At 44.5% G+C, this 24,043-nt stretch overlaps 4 protein-coding genes across 7 annotated transcripts in view; 2 read left to right on the forward strand and 2 right to left on the reverse strand.

Moving 5' to 3' along the window:
- Window positions 1–8,192, reverse strand: part of LOC118097073 (carotenoid-cleaving dioxygenase, mitochondrial) — a 72,520-nt gene extending 64,328 nt beyond the window's left edge. The window contains exons 1-3 of one of the 2 annotated variants that reach the window (XM_088657793.1): window positions 8,083–8,192; window positions 6,217–6,318; window positions 3,480–3,624 (exon numbers count right to left, since the gene is read on the reverse strand). In XM_088657793.1, coding sequence (XP_088513919.1) covers window positions 3,480–3,624; window positions 6,217–6,318; window positions 8,083–8,143 — 308 coding nt within the window. In that variant the 5' untranslated portion in view covers window positions 8,144–8,192. The remainder of the gene's footprint in view (window positions 1–3,479; window positions 3,625–6,216; window positions 6,319–8,082) is intronic. The other variant, XM_035139664.3, reaches the window with a different exon arrangement.
- A 75-nt stretch (window positions 8,193–8,267) lies between these two features.
- Window positions 8,268–11,238, forward strand: TIMM8B (translocase of inner mitochondrial membrane 8 homolog B). Of its 2 annotated transcripts, XM_060268559.2 has the most exons (3): window positions 8,268–8,486; window positions 9,212–9,361; window positions 9,994–11,238. In XM_060268559.2, exons 1-3 carry the CDS (start codon window positions 8,400–8,402, stop codon window positions 10,159–10,161), a joined length of 405 nt encoding a protein of 134 aa, XP_060124542.1. In that variant the 5' UTR covers window positions 8,268–8,399; the 3' UTR covers window positions 10,162–11,238. The 2 variants fall into 2 exon arrangements, with proteins under 2 accessions (XP_060124542.1, XP_034995567.1); XM_035139676.3 differs by lacking the exon at window positions 9,212–9,361.
- A 1,357-nt stretch (window positions 11,239–12,595) lies between these two features.
- NKAPD1 (NKAP domain containing 1) lies at window positions 12,596–18,986 on the reverse strand. 2 transcript variants are annotated; one of them, XM_035139668.3, is made up of 7 exons: window positions 18,800–18,986; window positions 17,128–17,204; window positions 16,938–17,009; window positions 16,483–16,583; window positions 14,838–14,996; window positions 14,352–14,405; window positions 12,596–13,530 (listed from the first exon to the last, which is right to left on the reverse strand). In XM_035139668.3, exons 4-7 carry the CDS (start codon window positions 16,563–16,565, stop codon window positions 13,014–13,016), a joined length of 813 nt encoding a protein of 270 aa, XP_034995559.1. In that variant the 5' UTR covers window positions 16,566–16,583; window positions 16,938–17,009; window positions 17,128–17,204; window positions 18,800–18,986; the 3' UTR covers window positions 12,596–13,013. The 2 variants fall into 2 exon arrangements, with proteins under 2 accessions (XP_034995559.1, XP_034995558.1); XM_035139667.3 differs by lacking the exon at window positions 16,938–17,009.
- On the forward strand, window positions 18,980–23,732 carry PIH1D2 (PIH1 domain containing 2). The gene is made up of 6 exons (XM_035139666.3): window positions 18,980–19,102; window positions 20,628–20,834; window positions 21,195–21,318; window positions 21,879–22,124; window positions 22,771–23,030; window positions 23,169–23,732. The coding sequence occupies exons 2-6, from the start codon at window positions 20,652–20,654 to the stop codon at window positions 23,310–23,312; spliced, it is 957 nt and encodes a 318-aa protein (XP_034995557.1). The 5' UTR covers window positions 18,980–19,102; window positions 20,628–20,651; the 3' UTR covers window positions 23,313–23,732.
- The last annotated feature ends 311 nt before the right edge of the window (window positions 23,733–24,043 follow it).

Here is a 24,043-nt window from a genome sequence, read left to right on the forward strand (position 1 = left end):
CCACTTGGACTACTGCAATGCGCTCTACGTGAGGCTACCTTTGAAGGTGACCCAGAAACTACAACTAATCCAGAATGTGGCAGCTAAACTGTTGACTGGGAGCGGCCGCCGAGATCACATAACACCGGTCTTTAAAGATCTACATTGGCTCCCAGTACGTTTTTGAGCACAGTTCAAAGTGTTGGTGCTGACCTTTAAAGCCCTAAATGGCCTTGGTCCAGTATACCTGAAGGAGCGGCTCCACCCCCATCATTCTGCCTGGACACTGAGGTCCAGTACCGAGGGCCTTCTGGCGGTTCCCTTGTTGTGAGAAGTCAAGTTGCAGGGAACCAGGCAGAGGGCCTCTTGGTGGTGGCGCCCGCCCTGTGGAACGCCCTCCCATCAGATGTCAAAGAGAAAAACAGCTACCAGATTGTTAGAAGACATCTGAAGGCAGCCCTGTTTAGGGAGGCTTTTAATGTTTAATAGATTGTTTTATTTCATTTTTCTGTTGGAAGCTGCCCAGAGTGGCTGGGGAAACCCAGCCAGGTGGGCGGGGTATAAAGAATAAATTATTATTATTTCAGTAGCATCTGGTTAGCTGCTATGGAAACAGAATGCTGGACTAGGTAGTGGGGTAGAAGAGCTGAAAATAATGTCAATATTTTTCACATCTGCAACCAACGGATCCCTTTGTTTTCATACTACATGCGTAGAGGAGTTAAAAAAAAAAAGCCTAGGACACAAAACAAAGCCTTCTGGTGTATATTTTGCTCTGGGAGGCTTCGTTTGGTCAGAATCGAGTTTACACTTCCAGAGTTAATGCTAATTACATTACTTCTGGTAAATGAGCCACCACAGCCACGAGAGCCATGAAAAATTGTGTACCAGGCTTTTTCGACTCATCTACGCATGTACAATCTGAAAACAAAGGAGAGCGCAGTCAAAGTGCAGAGAATGCTGAGCTTGAGAAAAACACTGGCAGAGCTTTTAACAAGAAAACAAAACAAGCTGCTCCTCCACAGTTACAGGTTCCATTACCAGCAACCCGTTCCAGAATTCAGGTGCCTTATCTTGCAGGAGAGGAACAGCCACCCTCACTCTCAAGGTCTTCCTCTGATGTACCCTACTTCCAAAACAAGTGTCTATGGTATGTTTTCTTCTCTGAGTAAAATTTATTTTATGGGTCCCTCCCTTTCCTGTTTCTCCTCTTTATATTACATAAATGTTCTATAATCACTTTATAATGTTTGTAATCTTGTAAACTCTTAAGAGCTTTTGTTGTTGTTGCAAATTTCTAATAAACGTTTTTTTAAAAACCACAGTCCGTTTGCCGATTAACTAGTTGGCTTCTGGGTGCAGTTCAAAATGCTGGTATTGACCTACAAAGACATAAAATGGTACCTGAAGGACCTCCTGTCTCAAAAAGAATCTGCCTGGATGCAGAAATCAAAGGACCATTTCCAGGTTCTTTGGCCTTCTGAAATTAAGGTTTACTACTAAAGCAAGGCTTTTCCACTGCTGGCTCCCCACCTGTAAAATGCCCTCACCTGGAAAGTGTGTGTAGTCTCTGCTCTTCTCTCCCGCTGATGGCAAATAATTTTTTTGGGGGGGGGGGGCTTTGGGAGAGAATAGCTGCTTCTGTACTGCTGGCTAGGGATGGCCATCTACAAACTGTTATTCTTACATTGTTTCACTGGCAAGTTACATATTTTCAGGACCAAACTGGATCTCTGAAGTTCCATACTGCCCTCTAGCGTTAAGTCAAACAACAGACATGGATAAACCTCTATACAGTATGGCATATTCCTGGTAATGCTTGTAAACTGTAATTGTAAAATGCTTCTAAAGGCTTGTAAAAGCCCAGGAAGGGAGAGTAAATTTCTAGGACAGCATTTGGAAAAGGCAGAGAGCAAAAGTGAGAAGCTGTAAGAATTGACTGTGGGGCACACTAAAAGCTTCTGCCTCCAGCAGTGGTCAGCCAGGTGCTCCTGGGAAGCCTACAAGGAGAGCATGGGGAAAGATCATAGAAATGGAAGGGACCATGAGGGTCATCTAGTCCAACCCCCTGCAAATGCAGGAATCTTTTGTCCAATGTGGGGCTTGAACACTTCTTGTTTGCTTGTCCAGCATCTGGCATTCAGAGGCAGGACCAATCCCAATGCGACAAATTCCCTGTTTAGGGAAGTTTTTAATGTTTGATGCTGTATTGTTTTTAATATTCGGTTGGAAGCCACCCAGAGTGGCTGGGGAAACCCAGCCAGATGGGCGGGGTATAAATAATATATTATTATTATTATTCTAATTGATAACCATCCAGATGCTCTTGGGACTACAGCTCCCATTATCCCTGACCAATGGCCATGCTGACTGGGACTGATGGGAGCCCAAAAAGATCTGCAGAGTGGCAGACTCCCCATGCCAGAAATAAAGCACAGAGGTCCCTGCGCATATCTATGGAAGTGGCAACTCCCTCGGTTACAGCAACCTTGCTATTGTTTACAGACTCATCTTTAGATGAGCAACGTGGCAAGCCAAGAATCTCCCCCAAACCTTTCATAGTCTATTTATTTATTGATAATTTATTAAATTTGTATACCACCCTTCACCTGAAGATCACAGGGTGGTTCGCAAGATAAAAATACAAAAAGAGGATGCAAAATACACAACAAAACAAGAACAAAGCAAGAATCCCTCTCCTACAAACATATTTAAAAGGGCCATAGAATGTTATCAGCCAAAGGCCTGACTATCGATAATCATTTTTGCCTGGAGTCAAAAGAGATGTGACAAAGGCTCCCAGGTGAGAGCATTCCACAAATGGGGAGCCACCACAGAAAAGGCCCATTCTCATGTTGCCACCCTCAGAACCTCTCGTGAAGGAGGCAAGTGAAGAAGGGCCTCAGAGGATGATCTCAGAGTCCAGATCAGTTCATATGGGGAGAGGCAGTCCTTGAGGTACTGCAGTCCTGAGCCGTTTAAGCCTTTATAGGTCAAAACCAGCACTGTGAATTGGGCTTGGAAACTAACTGGCAGCCAGTGCAGTCAGGCCAGGTTTGGTGTTATACATTCAAACCATCTTGTCCAGTGAGCTGCCTGGTTGCGGAATTCTGCACCAGCAGAGTTTCTGAACCGCCTTCAGAGGCAGCCCTGTGGAGAACGTCTTGCAGTAATCTAACCTAGAGGTTACCTAGAACAAAGACGACAGAAGTTAGGTTATCCCTGACCTGATAGGGGCGCGGCTGGGCCACCAGCTGAAGCTGATTGAAGGTGGCACTCCACGCCACTGAGGCCACCTGGGCCTCTCATGAACTTGCTACCACGCTTGAAAGATGTCCAGATCTCAGAAGGAATGATGGAATGAAGCAAGTTCCAGGGCTACAGAGTCAAAGCAGCACAGAGAAACCAGCCTCTGGACCCCACTGCATTCCAAGGTTCTGAACTGAGCAGGAGAGGCAGCAGGAATTAATCCCGGTTGGGTTGCTTCCCTCCTTACTCACCAGTGACCGTGGAGTGTGAGAGTGGCAGCCAGCGAGTAGTCCATGGCTGGTCCAGGATACAGGTAAGCTGCAGGCAGGAGCCCAAGCAGGAGGACACTGACTGCTCGCTCACCTGTCCAGTGCAGAGAGGCAGCCTTGGAACCAGCTACAGGGAGAGAAGAAACGCTGTTAAACTCCAGGAACGGCTGCTCGAGAGCTGGGAATGAATAAAGGGTACCTTTAATGATTCAACATTTGTCAACAAATCAGTGCAAGCTAGTTGGGCTTATAGGTCTCCCTCCACTCCCCAAAGGGTTCCTGAAATTCGACAACAGTTGGCTTCTTCATGCCAACGATCATATCAGTTGAGCCTCCAAGGAGGAAATGGTAACTGATTAATGTTGGCAGAACTGAAGTATTGCCCCAGATCTGAGGTCAAACAGATGGCAAGCAAAAGGAGGTAACCAGGCTGCATAACCCCAGAAAAAAGCACAAAAGCCTTGCCTCTGGCAGGACTCTTACAAAAAATATGGAATTCTTTCATTGATTCCCAGCATCAATCACACATGGAGGGAGTTTGCTACCAATGTTACACTGATTTGGGTGGAAGGGTAAAGACTTTTTTGTCTTCTCTTCTGGCCCTTCAAGATGTGTAGAAATAGTTTATTTAAATATATTATCTGATTATTTGTATGTCACTTTTAGACGCAATTGTGCCCAAAGTGGCTCACAAGGTAGAATATAAACAACAATTTGGTGGCACACACCAAAGAACACCTCCTCCCAGTCCCCCACAACCAAATCAGGAGCCCAAACACAATTTATGCAGATTTGCTTATCAATCATTTGCATGCATTATTCTGAACTGAACAGTGGATATTTGCATACCTTCTTTTTTGTGGAGATGTAGCAAGTTGGTGGCAGAAGTAAATCTACAGGTGACAGAGGCATGGTTGAGTGTGACTTGGAAGAAGAATATGACTGGAGCTGAGAAAGGAGGGGCAGGTAGCCTTGGGAGAGAGCCTGACCCCCCTGAATATTGAAGCTTTTCCACACACAACCTGGGTGCACCCAAGCGTATCTCCACAGCCACAGGGACTAGAAACTTGCTTTAAAAAAACCTGGTACGGTAAGAGACGAAATTTCCAAAAATCCAAGTTGCGAGCAAGAACACTAGATTCTTTTTAGAATTCTGCATACAAACTGCAGGAACTTAGCAGATGCAACAGACAACACAACTAGTGCCACAACGAGTCTATATGGACTAGAAAAGAGCTATTACGCACTAGGGAAAACACCAACTTCATTCAAGACTAGCTGTGGAGATGATCATCCACGGTGAAAAGTTGAACTGGCACATCTCAAAAGCTTGAGTGTTTAATTACAAAGGCAGATGGTCGAAGATATGGCACAAGTGTATTTTTCCATCACCACCTACATCTTTAAAGCACAAGTGTTGACTCTGAGAATATTAACAAACATCTGCAGGTTGCACTAAGGTGCTAAGTTTGCAAGGAGAGCTGTAAGTGAACAACTGATCTGCTTTCATCCATCCTTGCTAGATTACTTTTAAGGCACCTATTTCAAGATATATACATGAAAGTAGTTACACAACAACAGAGACTCCAAAATGGCTTACTTTCATGCAATGCATTTGAGACAGGAGCACTAATCAGTGCTAAAAAAAACCTCTAGAAGAGAACACCTTTGAGTGAAACAGCTTAGGTCTAGTTACCACGCGCTCTATACCACATGGGGCCTCAGCCAGCCTCTAAAAAACTCCACCCAAATGCATTCTTAATTGTAGGCTCATCTACTGCAAGGCTGTTGTGTAGTTCCCATGAATTCCAACAGACTTGGAAACCAAACATCCAATTAGTTGTCCTATTTTAAAAAGGCAAGAGGCAGCAAAGTACATAATTGTCTATGGACCGTTATGGAGGTTGCATGGCAAGCAGGAGAGCAAAATAGTGTTTCTTTCTCAACCCAAGAGAAAGATTCCCCTTTTGCAGATGATCACGGCTGTCCATTATATGAACAGCCTGAGACTCCACTACATTCAGGGATGCAATTCAGTGTCCCGAGATTGTTCACCACATCATTCAAGTTCAGAATAAAAGGATGCAAATAAAGCAAACTGCATAAAATGAGTGCACATCTTTTGTACTGGGATGTAAACACACAGCTTTGCAACATATACATTTGAGAAAAAATAAATTGGGAAAGTAGGAGACAGGAAAACAACAGGCATTGCCTGGGATGCATGTTTGAAGTGTGTATGATGGAACCAGCATGGAACCAGGCAGGAGACAGAGGAATGGTGAGAAATGAAATTCCACCAAGTTGACCCTCTCTTCCCAACTTTCTGACTTTTCAGACACTCCCAGTTACTCCTCTGCAACCATCAAGACTAGAAGCTTTAGCTCCATAACTTAAAGGAAAGGGGTTTTCATAATTATTAATCTAAAACTTATTTTGATAATCCTAGGATATGCCCCAAGCCTTCAGGGAAGAGTGAAATAAATTCAAAAACAATAATTTGTTACTGAAAGCACTGTCAACGACAATAATTTGTCATTAAAATGATTTCATTTAACACTTGCTACACTACAGAGAGCAAATTCTTTGTAACATGACTCCAGCATTAGCTTGCCAAGTTGAGGGTGACTGTCATAACTACAGAAAGAAAAAACACATAAACTATTTTGCATGGCCACATGAAACAAAAGCACGGTAAAGGAATCCAAGAAAGACCTACCTAAACTCCTGGGGGATGTGTGGATTTTACATGCCAGAGGATGGCGCTTGTCAGTTGCAACACAAACAGCTGGTCTGGTCCAGACAATCTTGTTCAGGAGAACTGTGGGTAGAACAGGCAAATTTCACCCAAGGTGGAAGAGGACTTTAATCCTCAGACTCGACTAAAGTGTTTATGCATGCAATAATAAGTACTAATGACATGCTAATATTTTTAAAAGTAAGACTTTGGAAGGGAAGCTCTTAGGAATAAAGGAAACTGAAAAGAGATACAGCAAAGAGAGGGCAGCTCTCCCAGCCAGTGAATGACAAGAAAATCCACTATGAGAATCTACAAATGTGTGATACAAGAAGTCAATGTGATACCGGTATAGAAGTGCCCTCCAAATACGACCTCACATAGCAACCAGGCCTCCCAGGTTCAAGTTATGAACATGTGTGAAGCAGTCCATAAATTAGTGTAAATGGGATGCTGGATAACAGATGGACAAGATGTCATCCAGATCTACTGCACTGGAATTTTGGAGGCATTCGAAAATCATAGTGTGCAAAACTGTATTTCCATATATTGCACAAACCAAGAAGTATGGGTAGGTAGCAGTGTGAGCAAAAGAGAGAACCGTTAGGACGGTCAATGCATGTCCCCTTTCAATGCTCTTATTTCTTTGCAAAGAAAAGTAAGCTACCCTCTTCTCCACTCACATGCTAGCTCTTAGGTCACATGTTACAGGGCAGTGCATAATCCCAAAGCGTATGTGACAAAGGATTTGCCATGGCAGCAGCGATATCTAGCCTGGTTAATAATTTCTGTGCCTTGGGGCACTCATACATTGCAAGTTGATGACTTGCATGTGTAATTAGAACTGGGTTTTTTTGGGGGGGGGTTTGGAGATTTACAATTGGTAATTAAATGTTGCTCTTCCACATCTGAAAGAACAAGCTGCATTGTTCTGATCTGCCCAAAGTTGTCTCTGCCTTTCACACATGAACCAAATGTGTTTTAGTAACATAGGAGAAATATCTCAAGTCTCTATTCTAATTATTAAGACATGCTCCTTTCCCCACCCCAACGCAATTCTTGAAGCTGAAAGATATGTAGAGTAAGTTGCTTGTGAGCTACAGCTGGAAGGTTAGCAGGGATAGAGTGAAGAGAAAGCAAAGGAAAATGCAGCCACCAAAGCAAATTAGCCTGATGTTAGCAAATGCCTAAGGACCACAATGATAAAATTCATACGGTACTGTATTACAGTGTAGTACGCTGCTTTGACAGCCACGGACATAAAGTCCCTACAGAGGGTGGTGAATACAGCACATGATATCCATGGGCTGTCCCCGGAGTTCGCTAGCACACAGAGAGCGAACAAGACTGAGTGTATTTTTTTGGGGGGGTCGTTTAATTTCACTGCACACAGGTGGTGTAGTGACAATAAAATTCTCTACAGCGTCTCGGAGCAGGACTGAGAAAAGACTCCTTTGCCTGAAACCCTGGAGAGCCCTTGCTGCCAGTCAGTGCAGACAACAGTGCGCTAGGCTACAGGCCTGACTCAGTACGAGGCAGTTTCCTATGTCCCTCTGCCTTATGGGGAAGGGCAAACTGCCTTGCAGGAAGAAAGTCCCAAGTTCACCCCTTCCATAGCAAGGCAAGGCAGGGAAAGGACTCCCTGGTCTGATACCCTGGAAAGCCACCGCTGCCAGTCAGTGCAGACAATACCGAGCTACGTCGACCAAAGGTCTGGACTCCGTATAAGGCAGCTTCCTCCGTTTTCAAATGTCAGTTTAGACAGGGAGGAGAGACAAGGGCGAGTCCCTGGCGAGGCAGCTTCAAAGGGGCAGAAGGCAAGTCAGGTCCGCCGCCCCCCTCACTCACCGACTCCCCCGCCGTGGGGTCTGCCCAGCCCCGCCCGCAGCAGCAGCATCCCCGCCGCCATCTTGCACCGCTCGCCGTGCCCCTTCTGCCTATTCGTGCCCTCCCGCTCTGAGGGGGGGGATAGGGCCCAAGGGCACTCGCTGGCCCGGAACCGGAAGCGTGACGTCACGTTTCCGATCGACGACGCGCCGCTTCCGGTCGGCCCTTGAGTGCGCTGGTGTGGGGTGGCTGGTCCTCGCCTTTGCCTTTGTCCTTGTTACGAGGGGGGCTTTTCGTAGCACCTCGGTTCGGGGAGGCCGCGAGGCAGAGGCTCCGCCATGGAGGACCCGGAGAGGGAGGCCGACGTCTCGGAGCTGCAGCGTCTGGTGGCCGTCGAGGAGCAGCGTGCCCGCCTCGCCGCTCAGGTACATGCCGTGATATACGTGTTCGTATGCGTGTGACTGTGCATGGAGGTCTATTTTGGGTTGTTTTCTGCTCGTTATTACTTATAGCGCATTCTATGGTCAGAGCCGCCCCCTTTACCCTCACAACAACCCTGCGAGGTCGGCTAGGTTGGAATAGGAGGAGTGGCTGGCTGAGTGGGGCGGGGGCTTGAGCCTTGTCTCTTCTCCATGGAACAGCCCGCCCAGAGCAACCGTGTTACGAACTTTTTTGTCTTGTCTTAACCCACATGCGTGTCCACGACTCAGACCTAATTGTAATTCACTCTCCTCTCCCCCCTCATTCCTGCGGGTCTGACAGATCCCTAGTAGCACGCCCCTTTACCCCACCCCGCTGCTTTGTAAGGCCCTTTCTGAGCTCTTCTCCCCTTCCTCTTTTTTGGGGAAACCAGGGACTAGGGACCTTCTTGAGCCCCAGGGCCATGTTCCCTCTGGGAAAGCTTCCGGGATCTTTTGCACGGTAGCATTGGCCTTGCAGCCATACAAAAACCAGAGGTTTCTGCACACACCCCTTTCTATCCAGGCAAGTGAAAGACATTGCCCCAGTTCAAGGACACCTTCTGGCCCAGGAAAGCACTTAAGCAGGGACTTGTAGCGTCCAAAGGGCCAGATAGAGGGCCTGGAGAACCCTCAGACTTGAGGTTCACCATGCCTGTTCTCCAAATGTCACTTATTTACTATACCTGCAGGAGCTTCCTGCACTCAATCGGAAACCGTGGAAGCTGCGTCAGACGTTCGGCTTCAGAAAAATGTTTCCAAACTGGAACACTCACTTCCCTCACTTCCGGATTTGCAGTGTTCGGGAGCTGATTTGTTTGGGAGCCAAGCCACGGATCACTGTATATTATTATTATTATTATTATTATTATTATTATTATTATTATTATTATTATTATTATTATTGGAATGGGACTCATTGATCTTTGGTTGTTGTGATTTCTGTAGCTTTGGGGTATGAGTGTCGTCCTCCTCAATGTTACTAGCTACATGTGTACATGCTGTATGGATGTCTCTGTGGGAAAGGCAGTTTTCGTACACAGATCACGCCTCCTGAAATGTATTTCTCAAATTTGGGGGGTGTTTGAGATGTCCTGGTTTTTTGAATGTGTGTTAAAGCCTCACTTACTTTACCCACTAAACCCATAATTTTGGATGGGTGTTTTTTTTTTTTATTGGCAAGACAAAGGTCTATGCCACCTATCACCCAAACAGCCAGATTCATTTTCTGAGTGTGTGAGTTTCCTCTGTAGCTATGTTGTGCCATCAAAAGCTCAACATAACTGCAGGGATATCTGCTATATGCACACCAAGCTTGAAGAGGGAAATGGGGCCTCTTGTTACCCTTCGCAGAGGGCAATGGAAACTTGCCATGTTGAAGGTTGTGAGTGGAATTGAAAGAGGCTGGTCCTAATGGGGAGTGCTGTTAATGCTTGTATCCGTTCTCATCTCTCGCTGCCACTCCCTACTCCAGGTTCACAACTTCATGGAGGTCTGCTGGGAAAAATGTGTTGACAAGCCAGGTTCCAAGCTGGACTCCAGAACAGAAACTTGCCTCGCCAACTGCGTCAACCGCTTCATAGACACAACACTGTCCATCACCAATCGCTTTGCACAGATAATACAGAAAGGAGGCCATTGAGGTCCCCTTCGGTCAATGGACTTAACAAGATCCAGATCTTTCACTGGGCCCCTACTCTGTCAGTTGTTCTACCTCAGTGCAGCAATGCTTGAAGAGCCATTTGTACATGATTGTTCATGCCTAAGTGGCATTAGACTGGGTCATGTAGAACAAAATATTGGCTCCTTTCAAGCTAATAAATCAAGACTTGTCTAAACAAATTGACTCTGTAGCAAAAACCTAACTGCTTTGCTTTCTTCCCAATGCAGGATAATAGGGACGTGTACCCTCACACTAAATAGCATGCTCTTAAAATTCTCTCTCAAATGTAGAAGTGTTTTCAGGAAATCTTAGGGGGAAATTGCGGGGGGGGGGAGCATTTGCAAACTCATTGCCTAAGGCTCTCTTGTGTACTCTTTCCTCCTCCATTTGATAAGAGAACAGAAAGTTGCTTTACAACTCAAAACTAATTTGTACAGTAGTTACTGCTGCTGATAATGACTGCAGTCAAAATCCATTCAGCCATCCCATTCTCTATTTTGGAGTTCATACTGCTTCAGTTCCATTCTACGAGCATGCCAATTTGTATCAAAAAAAAATTCTAATGAACACCTGTGATCCTGGTCAGCATATTTTATCCCTGCAAAACACATGTTCTGCCATTTGAAGAAAGAGCTGCTTACAAAGCTTTCTAGATCTGTGCCAGTGTGCTGATTGCAAGTTCTACAAATGTAACGTAGGGTTTTCTGGCTTGCACTTAAAGGCCTGTAACAGGTATAGATCCTTCACTCTGCCATCCTCCCTCCAGAAGTTGGAATTCCATTTATAGTGAGTGTGCTCCTGCTGTTCTTCAGATTTATTTTTGAAGCCCACCCCTTTCACAATGCCTTTTTGATCTAAGAGTGTCTCATATCCCCCCCACCTCCAAAATCATCAGTGCATGTTTACAATGGTGTATAAAATCTTAAATGCTATTATAAAGACTGTTCATTTTGACTGCCGATGGGTGAAAGCAACTTCGTTTGTTACTGCAGACCCTCTGAATTTATTTGTGCCGATACCTTGCACATATTAAAAAATAGTTGTTTTTTGTCAAAATAACTTGCGTTGCTTTGCTTTTTTATAGCAACACATTAGAACTACTTTAAAAAATAAGCTTTGGGCACTGGTACCACACCGTAGGACAGAACAATGTGGCAATGTGGCATTCTGTTCACTATTCCCCAGATATGGGGTGATGGCAGGCAATTGTATTTGTGCAGGGAGGCCAGGTGGAGGGGAGAAGGTCAAGAGGCTGATAAAACAGCTCCAGCAGGATGTTACTGTGAGAAGGAAGGTAACATGTGACCATTAAGGATAAGAGGGGAAAGGTCCAAAACCCTTTCCTCTAACCAGCCTGTTAATCCTGTGTGCCTTGAGTTTACAATGGCCTACTTTAAGAAAAAGGAGGGAATGATGAATTACCTACACTACAAACATAGTAGTTTTATAGGTACTTTAATAGTCGTGGTTTCCCCAGAGGTATGGTGGGAATTTCAGTGGGAAACTGGTGAGGATGCAAAGAAGCCACTAATGTATAGCCCCAGTCCTCCTTACAGGGTCTGGGTAAGAAGGAATCAGTTTGATTTATGGTGTATGTAGACTCTACCTCTTGACAGCATAAGATATGGGGCAGAGGCAACTACTACAAAGTTCTTTCTTCAGTGTGCATCTTTGCAGCCCCTAAGCTGTAGAATGAGCTAAGCCAGCCCTCCAGCAAACCACTGAAACCCTTCTGCTGCCTCCTATCAATCATAGAAGGCATGTGGATCCGGAGGAGGGAGCAACATCTGACTAGTTACATCACAGATGGGAGACATCTCTGCCCCTTCAGATGCTGCTAGTCTCTCATCAACCCCAGCCAGCAGTCACCATGATTTACAACATCTGGGGGTGGGGCATGCCCCCCCTCCAGGTTGCACAACAGTTCCTTTTGGAGATGCAAGTTAAAGTGCTCTAGCAATAACACCAGGAGAGAAGCTGGGTGAACCAAGATCCCAGCAGCCTCTTTCCATTATGCTGAGAAACCACTTCTCTTGTTAAGAACAGGAACTCTCTTTCCATCTGCTCTGTCATTCCCTGACTGGTAGCAAGATATATTTTTCCCCAGCAAGAGCTGGCAAAACAAAAGGGCAGGCAGCTTGGACACACACCAGCAAAGCTGACAACCAGTTTACCAGAATGAATAGGATATGGCATTAAGCATACTCTCGTAGGGGGTGGGATGCTTATATTCATTTCACCACAAAACAGCTAGCAGAGGCGGCTTACTTTAAATCTCACCATGGCTTGTGTTTGGATAGTTGTCTCTGAACCCCAGTAGATCCTATTTGAACCTAGGGCAGCCACATGCCCTTTGCTGTTCTCCACTTGGCCTTTGGACCTGATGACACATCTTGTATGCCACCATCTGATCAACCTTGCAAGTAGGATGTTTATTGCAATTAAATGTTAGGTATTGGCCATCAAAAATAAATTTTAGTTTTTTTAAAAAAGGCAAAGGAGACCCAAGGTCAGTTCCATTCTATGCAGGCTCCAATAGTAGCTCTTTTGTGAGTTAAGGTTCCGTATTGTCACAAACAAACTCAAGTTTGAACCTGGGCTAGACAAATGAGCCTTGGGCTGGGAGCTTCTCAATTCCTGACCAGTTTCTGACCTACATGAAACTGAAAGAAGCCCCCTGAAAGTAACTGAGGTCTGCAGTGTCTGGATCATAGAGCTGTTGCCCAGACTACTTTTGTTCCAAGGGGGCAGCACTTGGAGACCAATCTCCCAGAATGTCAGTGCCCTTGTCCCGCCCCGCGAAAAGCACCGACTCTGTTGGTCCGTTTCCCCTAGTCCTCATCAGAACTGTCCTCTGAATTCTCATCAGCAGCCACTTTCCAGTTCTTCCTCTTACTGCGCTTCTCCTGCACCCTTTCAGCACACCGTTCTGAGAGAGAGACATGGCGTTTCCGCCTCTTTTTCTTTGGCTGCTTCTCCTGCTTTTTGTCTGGCTCACTGTCCTCAGAACTGCTGGAGGGGCAGCTGCTGGCCTTGCTGGAGTCACTGTCTTGCCCTGAGGAAGAAGAGGGAGCTGCCTTTGCAGAGCTCTTCTTGGCCTTTTTGTGACGCTTCCGCTTTCTCTTGCCAGCGCCTCTCTCCGACAAGTCAGACTCCTGGGAAGAATCTGCCATGGCACTTGGCTGTTCCTGTTTCTTCTTCTTCTGCTTCTTATGAGATTTCTTTTTCCGCTTCTTCTTGTGTGACTTTTTGGCTTTTTTCCTTTTGGGCAACTCAAGGGAAGACCGCGTGCCGGGCTGAGACTTCCTTTTTCCGTTCACAGAGTTTTGTTCATCTTGCTCTCGGTCACTGCAACACAGCCAAGAGGACAAAAGCTTAAGGCATGATATTGAAGAATAATCAACAATGTTCTAAAGTGGAGGTGGCTTAATCTTTTTCGCTCTTAAGGATGCATTTTCATCCTTGGTCAACCCTCTACAAGCGCTGTGTGCTAACTGGGATGTGGTTACCCATGCATAGAACACAGTCTGGGTTTAAGACAGATTTCTGCAGGAACTAAATTTCACCTGGAATAAGAGGTATAACACTGAAAATACACACCTTACTTGTTTTGTAATGGAAATAAGGAACCAAATCAGTTTGGACACAGTTTAGTTTTTGCATTTTATTTAAAATGAAAAGTTATACAAAAAATAAAACATGTCCACAAGGCTCATGTACACACCATGTCTCCTCTGGAACAGCCAGAAGTCAATCAGCATCTGCTTTTAAAGTAGGAAGAAGACTCCAGCTCCCATCAACCCCAGCCTGCAGAGCTGATTTGTCAGGGATTATGGAAATTGGAGTCAAACAACACAGGTTCCCCACCACCACCGATTTAAACTAACCAGTTCCTTGTTATACCCAAACATATACTACGGTTTCATCCTGGCTTGTGTGAACAAACCAGAGTTTAACCAGAGGTTTCTGAAGTTTGGATGTAATGGGAGTTCAGCTTAGTTTAGAAGCAGAGATTTCTGAAATCCTCACATCTGTGCTAGAGGGAAGGAAGGAAGATGTGCATTTGAGGTTTGTACAGGGAACATTAAGCCAGAGATTAGTGTGAAGGTCTAAAAAGGTCAAACATACTCCCCTCCCCACCTTTTTATAAGTAACTTTATTGGCTTTACCTGTCTGTATCAAATTCTTCAGGATACAGCTCTTTGTAGCCACTGTGGCCCCACCTGCAAGAGAACACCACACTGTCTTAAGAGGTTCACAAACATACAAGCTATGAAACCACAGAGCAAAGCGACACAGGCAGCAAAAATCACATGATGCAACCTTTGTTGGACTGCACCACTTCCGGCTGCAGGCCATGGGGATGGAGGGAATTGTAACCTTTAGTCCTGCAGTGCCTCAATCTACAATGTGCTTTGCAGATTCAAAAGAGAAGAGAAATTGTCACTGTAAGATACTCCTCCAACTTTAGGATTCCAATTGGCAGGAGGCCTAAAATATGTCCTCCCTCATAACCTTGCCTCACCCCGCCAAACAAAACCTAGAAAGCAAAATGCCTTGGGGACAGAGACCTGTCACCTCAACTCATTTTTTCTTGGGAAAGCACCACATGCACGAATGGACCTCTTATCAACGACATCAGTAAACTTTCAGACCTGTCTGGCATGTTTGCTTCACATTCGTAGAGCTTCTTGTTCCAGTAGCGGGCATGCCGGAGGTCGTCTTCCATCTCTACTGACACAGGAGCCAAGTTCCTCGCCTTCCAATTGGCCTGCTGGGTCTCTTCATCAAACCCATCGCTACGCATCCGGCTGCTGCAGATGAAAGACAGCAGGCTTTGTACATTTCGAAAGGTAAAAAGGCAAGTCATGAAAAGAGGCTAAAAAGAAGGTCCTTCAGAAGTTCAGAAGGAGCGCCCCAAACAATATGGGAAGCTGCCTGATACTGAATTCACCCCATTGGTCCATCTCATTCAGTAATGTCTACTTTGACTGGGAGCAGTTCTCCAGGGTTTCAGGCAGGGGACTTTTTTCCAGCAGTACCTGGTGAAGCCAGGGATTAAACCAGAGACAACCTGCATGCAAATCATGTATTCTATGGTACGCCCCTCAGTTTCTTAGCCAGGTTGCCCTATAAACACTTAGCTGGGTTTGGGTTAGTTTGGGAAAGTGTCAGTTTGCATTTCTTGGTACAGAAAGTATTGATCTGATGTGTAGAGATATTTCCTATTCTAATTAATTCAAGAGGGTTCTGGAAGCTTCTCTGTGTGATACAAACTGGTGCAAGCTAGAAGTTCTAGGTGGCAAGTAAGTTTCTATTCTGCCTACAAACAAGCAGAAGGTTCATAATGTTTGGGTTATTCCTTCAGAAAAGCTGAGTATAGCTGGCTTTAAATTGGTACTGTTATCTCTTTCTGTCAAGGTCATGCTTACTATAATAATAAGGCCAGAAGGCCCCTGAGCTTCACTTTCTATCTCTCTTTCCTTCTGGTGTGGTGTTCTGTATATAGTATGCTTAGTGTTAAGGTTTTCGTCTTATTATGTTATTGTAACTGGATTTCTTATGGACAGTGCCAATCCTGAATGTATTGGATTTTAGAAAATTATGCTCATTTGCCTTCAGTAGCAGTAAAGCTCTGCTGGATGAAATATTAATTGCTTCTGGTCTGTTTGGGGGGGGGGATCCTGCAACATGTTTGGTGCTGATAACGCCAAGGTTGCAGGTTTGATCCCCGTATGAGACGGCTGCTCTTCATTCCAGGGGGTTGAATTAGATGATCCTCAGAGTCCCTTCCAACTCTACAATACTATGATTCTAAAACTGTCCAATCTTTGCTAAGATAGAACTTCCCTGCTGTCCTTCCTTGGCACTAACTCCTTCAATCACAGATGGGGAACCTGTGGCCCTCCAGATGTTGTTAAGAGTCCATCTCCCACCAGTCCCAGGCAGCCAGGCCAATGGACAGGGACAATAGAAACGGTAATCCAACAACAATAAGCACCCCATTCCTGCTTTATAAACTCTGGCTTTAAGAGAAGCCCCGTCCCTCCCTTCTCTGTGGTTCTGCTGGGGTCAGGCTGCCAGACCTTTCCCTTCCTGCCATATCTTCAGCTGGTGGGGGACAGGAAGGGGATGGTGCAGATAAGCTGACTCCCAAACCTTGACTGAAACAAGCATAGACTTCTGATCAGGGTAAGGAGCCATAAAGTAGTTGTTGGTGGTAGAGGATTGCTGCAACAGATGCAGCACTGGCAACACTGCAAAGCAGAAATGTCACTTGTTGACACATCCAAGTCCCACCTGGAACTATCAGGAAGCAGTCTCTTTTCCTTGCCCCACTGAATGTCTTTGTTCTGCTTTTCCATTTCCCGAATTTTCCACATTTCCGACTCTTCTTGAATCTGAGGTACATAAAGAAATATATCAATTTAACAAAGTACCCACCAAAGTGGCTGCATTTCTACAGGAATGACCCCATTGGTAGAAAGGAGGAACGGTAGTGCAGCCACCATCCCCCACAACACCCCACTAGGCTCTTATTGTCAGGTCAGAGGAGCAGTCACCCATTGCCAGCTTTTTCTGTCCCCTCTCCCCCCAGAAACATGAAAATGAGAAAGAGCTGTGTCTGTTGTTGTTATTTAAATTTGTATACTGCCCTGGACCTGCAAGTCTCACAGAACTAGCATAGTTTCTAGGGCTAGCATAGTTTAATTGCTGTTTTTAGTGGCACTTCAGGGACTGTGAAGCCTACATACCCTTTTTGAAGGCCATGGATCCTACCGAGAGTTGGAGCTCTGACATCAGTTGGACCAGGGCCACAGAAGCTGCTGCAGTGAAATGGAGGGGGAATCTGACACTAGCACTCCCTCCACCCTCAAAGATGGAGCTAGTCTTGATCCAACATCCCCAGAGATGTTTTGGGCTACAAAACATACTTCTCAATACCTTGTTATGTGCATCAGTGTGACGGATGACATTTCGCAGGAGGACTTTCCCCAAAGGGACACGGGACATCCTTTATCCTTAAGCATAAAAGAAGACAATAAGCAAAACACAGTATAAGCAATAAACGACAGGTATATAATATACCTTCTCAAAACTCTAAAAACCTGCTCAATGGCTGTTTATAACAGAACCTCATCACACATATGGTAACTGCTGATGCCGTTAAGAGTGATTGCAGGGAGGCTTTTTTCCCTTATGCAGAACCTTCCGGGGGCCTCATCCCAGTCATGGACCAGGTCAGAGGCAAAGATGAGCAAAGCAATGGATGTGACTGTCAACTTTGTACAACTGGCTACATTTCACCCACATAAAATCCATGCATTTATATGCACGCCCTTCTTCCTTCAGGATACATTTCAGCCAGGCAAGAGCACTCAAGGACTGGGTGGAGCAGTGCCTGGCCTAAGGAGAGGCTGGAGGGCTACATCTGGTCCCAAGGTCCCCACACTTTGAATAAAGACATATTTCTCTTCCCTACCAATGTACATATACCAATGTAAATTCTCAAGCTCCCAGGAACCTACTTGTGTCAAATGCAATAGCTAGCAGTTTGGAGGTAGGGGGTGGAGAGAAGGGTGGCTAAATATTTAGAATAATAAATTGTGCATTTGATAACAAAATGCAAAAAAGAGCAAGGGTTATGAATCTGGTTCTTTGCATCCATTACATGGCATTTTTTTAAGCAAGGGACCACTGAGGTTAACCATTATCCTCACATGCTTTGGGAACACTTCTGTCCTCTGAAATGCTCCTGGGTATTCCAGGCCACTTGATGCAAATCATTTATCCAATTCTAGAGTCATACCCATAAATCAGAAATGCAGAACAGCTTGCATTATCCTTGACCACTGCCCAAGCTGAATATTAGATTATTCAGGACAGAATAAATATTCTTATACACAGCACATAATTAAACCAGGAAATTCACTGCCTCAAGAGACACAATGGTCATCAACTTGGATGGCTATAGAGGAATTACACAAATTTATGAAGGATCAAAATACAAATAATGCCTACTAGTCATGATGAATATAGAGTGTATCTGAATAGCAGCTGCTAGGATTCACAAGTGAGACGAGTGTTTTTATGGCTATGTACTGCTTTCGGGCTTCCCAAGGTTGGTCAATATGAGAACAGGATCCCCATATGTTCTTATGAGTATTAAGAAGTTTTGGAGGCTCCACCAGTTCCCCAACCCATGCCAAAAACAGCACCCAAGTTTCCTAACAGATGCAGAGATTTTTCACCCATGATTTGCAACTACAAAAAAATGGGGCATCATTATTTCAGATTAATGAAATTAACTACAGTAGCCGAAAGAAGGATCTGATTCTGAGGTCGTGCAGGGCGCAGCTGCTGCGATTTTCTTCCAAGTCGACGCTGCTTCCCCAGCTGTGCTAATGAGCGCTTGCAAGGCGGGGACGGTGCGCTGCCTAGCCCAGGCGTCATTCAATAGGCCCGGGTTCAAATTCCCGCTCAGGTTCTGACCTACCGCGGTTGTTGCGAAGACAAAATAGGATGAGCGGAGGGAAAGAGGGAGGGAGCCACGAATGCCCCCCCCCCGCCCCGAGAGACCAAGATAGGAATATAATAGAGCGAGCATCCCCCTCACCGAAAGTTAGCGAGCCTTGCCAGCCCACGAGTCACAGCCGAGCACCCATTCACACGTTCCTTCACCACCCGAGTCCCGAGCTTTCCCTCCGCTTATTTTTTTTTCCCCGCTTCCTTCCGGGGACCTCGACCACGCAAGCGGCAGACTCCCGAGCTGATGATTTGTCAGGCCTCGGAACTCGGAAGGCGTGGGGCAAGAAGAGCCGGGGGAAGAAAGAGAGCGCCTCGCTTCCGCTTCCGGCGGAGGCCACTTTCTCCTTCCGGCGGTTGCTAGGGAGACGGCTTGAGCGCGAGGACCCGCTGGGTAGGTTGGTCGTGGCCTCCACAAAGGAGTCTCAGCACAAAAAACCGCAACACCAAAAATTATTTATACACTATTAGCTCTCTTGTAGTTGTTGATATTTCTCTGGCATCCCTCTTTTTTTACACGTGTAAAATGCCTTCCCCTCCCAGTTTTCGGCTTGCAAGTAAGCCCTGTTGAAGTCAGCGGGATTTACTCTTGAGTAATCACGGCCACGAAGCAGGGCCGCTCGTTCATTTTTCTCCTGGGTAGCAGGGAAACAAGTTCGTGTTTGGCACCTGAAACAGGCACCCAAGAATATAGCCCAATCCTGTGTGTTCTATCTACTGTGAAGTCAGCGCCCGATTTAAATTGAATTCTCAGGTCGTTGGATATAGGATTGCAGCCTTATGAGAGCAATCATTTGCATGTCTGCTCGGGAAAATGCTCCATTGTGTTGTGTAATATTTATTCCTCAGGGTTAGTGGAAGTCTTAGCCTTTTTATACTGCTTTTCAAAGTTTCAATCCTGGGCATGTCTATTCAGAAGCAAAAAAAAGAAAATTCCTTCCAGTAGCATCTTAGAGACCAACTAAGTTTGTCATAGGTATTAGCTTTCGTGTGCATGCACACTTCATCAGAAGCAAGTCAGATTGAGTTTGGGAGATGTATACTGGATCAAGGCCTCATGGATCAAGCCACCCTTATATTTAATGAAATGGTTTTGTGTGCAGTTTTTAGCTGCAGATTTTACTACTGAGTTTTTATTGCTTTGCATTTTGGAACTTGCCCTGCAAAGGTATGTGGTATAAATATTTAAAATAAAACAAACAGCCCTACAGAGTAGGCCAGTATAATTACCCCTTATGACGGGGTGCAGAGAAAGAACAGTTTTGCTTAAAGGCATTTACAGAACAATCCATGAATGTTGTTTACTCAAATATTGTTTCTTTGATGTGCTTAGATTCCAAGGGATGTTTGGATAGGATTGCAGTCTTAGGAAGCACGTAGCATAGAGTATCTAAACTTGGGACTTCCCTTTTTAGCTACTTTGTCACATCTTTTTAACAGACGCAGCTTTGTTCATCACATTGGTTTGGAAAAGCTGTACCTGTTGCATTCATGCCTGCCAAGCAACTGTTTTAAAGTAGCTTTTCCAAAGCTAATGTCCTCCCGATCATAGGAAGCCTATTCAGCATAAGGGAATTTCCCTTAAAAAAAGGGAGAACTTGGCAGCTATGCTCCCGATGCCTTGGATTGCAAATCCCATCTGCCCCAGCCTTCCTGTAGCCCCAAATCTCTGGAGAGCCCTGTGTTGGGGCAAGAGAGATATCCTGCCATCGCACAAGGCAGCAAGGCACATGCTGTAGGACTAGCTCATTGGTTTTCCCAATTCTTTAGAGAAGGACAGCCACAGTCAATCATCCCCCCCCCTGTATAGATTTTACCACTGTCAGAGAAAAGAGCACAATAAGGCCCTGGAAGCACCTGCTGAGCTTCACAGTTCTGTTCCCACAGTCTTCTCATACTCTCTTCTTGTGTTGCTGCAGCCGCCCACTGTTGAAGAGACAATCATGGAGGCTCTTTGCAACTCTGAGGATATGCTGGCAAAAGCAAACCAACTCTGGACGATGCTCGATGACATGGCTGAGAGCAATCCTGAAAGTTACCACCAGTTCATGCAGCAGCAACTCAAAGACGCAAAGCAACATTTTGCTCCTGCAGAACCATACATGTGCCTGAAGACCTGCATCTTGGTATGTTGCAAGACACCTGCACTGCAAGAAGGAAGCTCAGACATCAAAATATGCCTCCATTTTCACCAAACCTTTACTTAACTAGCCAGGCAGATACAAAAGGCATCTCTGCACTTGATTTGCATTCTATATTTGTTCTATTGCTTCTTCCTAACTATTTATTTATATAGAATAGAAAACAAGATGGATGTAAGGTAACAGGTGCAATTATCTTTTCAGTTAATCCAAAAACACTGGACCAGAAATACCAGAGAATGCAAACCAGAGTTTGACTGTGTTCCTATTCCAGTTCATGCCTGTATGATGTAGTAATAAATTATCCTCCTTTATTAATTGACTGGTTTTGGATTCTTTTTCCAGGATCCTACTGAAAAATCATTGTTCGTTAACCTCTGCAGGTGGAATCAGGTTCCAGCACCCCAATTGCCATCTGACCCAGTGCCATTGAGGGCTGGCAAAATGGAGGAGGTATCAGAGAAATCAGGTCAGCTTTTCTACTTGCAGAAGGTTTAGCTTGCTTTGTAGCACAGTACTCATTTCTAGAGGTCTATTTTAGCCCCTTATATCCCAGCCCATTTTCTCTCTCCAAATGGGTGGGGTGAAAATGACAGGAATGTACAATATAAACCAATGAGCCTTAGCTGAAAGAGTAGGAAAGGAACAGCCAAAAGAGCAAAATCAATTGAAATATCACAATTTGACAATGATTTTTAAAAACAACAACAAACATTTATAACCTTCATATTTAGCTATACCGCCATTGTCTTCTACAATATAATGTATATGAAAAACCAATACAGTGGTACCTCTACTTACGAATTTAATGCGTTCCGAATGCACATTTGTAAGTCAAAAAAATTGTAAGTCGAATCCCATAGGAATGCATTGGGAGAAAAAATCGTAAGTCGAAGCAACCCTAAAAATTCGTAAGTAGAAAAAATCCTATCTAAACCGCATCCAAGATGGCGGACGGAGCTCCATTCCTAAGTAGAAACATTTGTAAGTAGAGGTACCACTGTAATTAGACTATTTTTTTTCTTCTAGAGTTTTATACTGTCCTTGATATTGCATACAACCAATCTGTTATTGAGAAGGGAAAGGATGACCCAACAATGAAGGACCAATTGATCCATCTATCACTTAAGTATATTGAGGAGCATTACAACATCATTCTGTCAAACTCCTATACTATTACAAAATTTAAACTGAAGGGAAGCCTGGCAAGGATGAGACAGAGCTTAAGGAGAGAGCAAGCACCAGTGGCTTTGTCCCAGAAGACCTTACAGAAAGGTAAGTACCCTCCCAAGTCATTACCAGGAGTGAAACATGATGGGGTATGATGAAACTTCTCACACTACTCTTTAGGATGCAAGTTATAACTCACATTAAGAAGCCCTTGCAGAAGCGTGTTTGGTTTCAGCATGCCTCAGTATATTCTTGTTTTATGAATTTAAGATGAACAGTAGGACCTGAAATATTTTATCAATTTTAAAATGAAATTAAAAAACTTATGAGTACACTAAATGGAACCTTCCCCCTTAAATGAGTTTTTATGTAAGTATTTATACAAACTGCAGCTGAGAGGCAATTCCTTTTTCTTTAATATAGGAGGAAATTGCTGTTCTAAGATGTCTGCAAACAGTTGCATGCATCATCTAAAAGAAAAATGTGGTTCTTGCTTCAGAACTATTGTGCTTGCCAAATTTTATTGGCAAACTCTTCAATCAGGTCAAGAGCAAACAGGGGTTAACTGGATTCTTGATCTAACCCAGAAAGAGGCTACTCTTAAGCTTATTATGCCAGCAAACATCCCGTTGTCTACTAGCTACACTACAACTGTATGAGGGCAGGTAGGACATATAACTGATACTTCTGTAGCTATGTGATCCATTGAAGTATTTTTTAAATTCCCATGTCTAAAAATCACCTTGGAAAGAAGTGACACTTGACCAACTGAGAAACATCATAACAAAGGAAGACAGCAGTGACTTTACTCTGCTAATGGAAAACATGGTGCCCTCTAAAACATGCCTCATTGAAGAGATTTCCACTACAGAGCAGCCAGAGGAATTGTGCACCCCAGCCTATGAAGTGACCATCATAAAGGATACGAATGAGAAGCCTCTGAAGATTGAACTGAAAGTTGAATTGCCAGAGGTACACTGTGTCTCTGAGTGTGACCTAAGCGTTTCCGAGGTAAGTTAGTCATGAATTACACTCAACTCTGGCTGCCCTTCTGGCTGCCCTTCGGACAGCCCTGTGTCCATCTGGCACGCCTCACCTGTAGCAATCACATGTACTTCATTTACAAAGAAACTTATTTTTCGATTTTAGGATGATGTATTGATTGAATGCCCTGCAAAGTATAAATTACACTTGGATCTTCCGCAGTCTGTGAATGAAGAAGCAACAACGGCAGCATTTCACAGCCGGAAAAGAGTCTTGCTTATCACAATGCCTGTGTCTGAAAAGAAGTGATGTTAACAGATTTGACACAGCATGTGGGCTTGGGGGTTAGGGTTTAAGTAATGCCCACTCAGCACTTCCAAACACTTTGCATAGGTTAATATTAAAGTTGCTGGCTGCTTGCCTGCATTTCATACCTCTGATCATTAGAGGAGGCATCCCAGCTGCCCTTTGGACAAATGCAGAGCTGAGTAATGTAACTGGAGATAAGATATGTTTCTAAGTACAGAACTGAAACTCAACTCTAATGGAGAATGTTCCAATGTTTACTTTAAATGTTTTTCTTATCAGTCATGGAGTTTCTACTGTATTGTGCAAACTGTAACGGCTCAACAACTACATGAAAATCTTATAAAAGCAATTGTAAAGTTTACATTTTCATTGATCCCTCAATTAACAAACAATAAAAGATAACACATTCTACCACTTCCAGTGGTGTCTGGGTTTGAACTGTGTCCCAACACATATTCACAAGAACTCAGCTCAAGGGTGCAAACTTAAATACAAGTTTTTCCCTGGCACTGTTTAAAGACATGTGATTGATGGGAGATACATTTTTAACACAGGACAAACACAGCTTACCAGTTGTGGATTTGTTGAATCTAAAAGGTTAGATTACTCTTTGTAACTGAAGCAGGAGTTCCTGGCTCAAAGGCTGTCCATACTGTTTCTCAGCTACAGCAGCAACAAATATACTAGAATTGTAGAATTAGAAGGGGCCACAAGGGTCATCTATTCCAATT

Source organism: Zootoca vivipara, chromosome 14, assembly GCF_965207765.1.
Source record: "Zootoca vivipara chromosome 14, rZooViv2.hap1.1, whole genome shotgun sequence".
Taxonomy (NCBI): domain Eukaryota; kingdom Metazoa; phylum Chordata; class Lepidosauria; order Squamata; family Lacertidae; genus Zootoca; species Zootoca vivipara.

Coding starts and splice junctions, on each gene's coding strand:
- TIMM8B (XM_060268559.2), top strand. CDS start 8,400: ATGGAGGACCCGGAGAGGGAGGCCGACGTCTCGGAGCTGCAGCGTCTG. Junction 8,487..9,211: donor GTGCCCGCCTCGCCGCTCAG/GTACATGCCGTG, acceptor CTATACCTGCAG/GAGCTTCCTGCACTCAATCG. Junction 9,362..9,993: donor GAGCCAAGCCACGGATCACT/GTATATTATTAT, acceptor TCCCTACTCCAG/GTTCACAACTTCATGGAGGT.
- NKAPD1 (XM_035139667.3), bottom strand. CDS start 17,196: ATGTCCCGTGTCCCTTTGGGGAAAGTCCTCCTGCGAAATGTCATCCGT. Junction 14,997..16,482: donor CTGCTTCCTGATAGTTCCAG/GTGGGACTTGGA, acceptor TTTCATCTGCAG/CAGCCGGATGCGTAGCGATG. Junction 14,406..14,837: donor GAAGCAAACATGCCAGACAG/GTCTGAAAGTTT, acceptor GTTCTCTTGCAG/GTGGGGCCACAGTGGCTACA.
- PIH1D2 (XM_035139666.3), top strand. CDS start 20,652: ATGGAGGCTCTTTGCAACTCTGAGGATATGCTGGCAAAAGCAAACCAA. Junction 21,319..21,878: donor GGAGGTATCAGAGAAATCAG/GTCAGCTTTTCT, acceptor TTTTTCTTCTAG/AGTTTTATACTGTCCTTGAT. Junction 23,031..23,168: donor GTGACCTAAGCGTTTCCGAG/GTAAGTTAGTCA, acceptor TTTCGATTTTAG/GATGATGTATTGATTGAATG.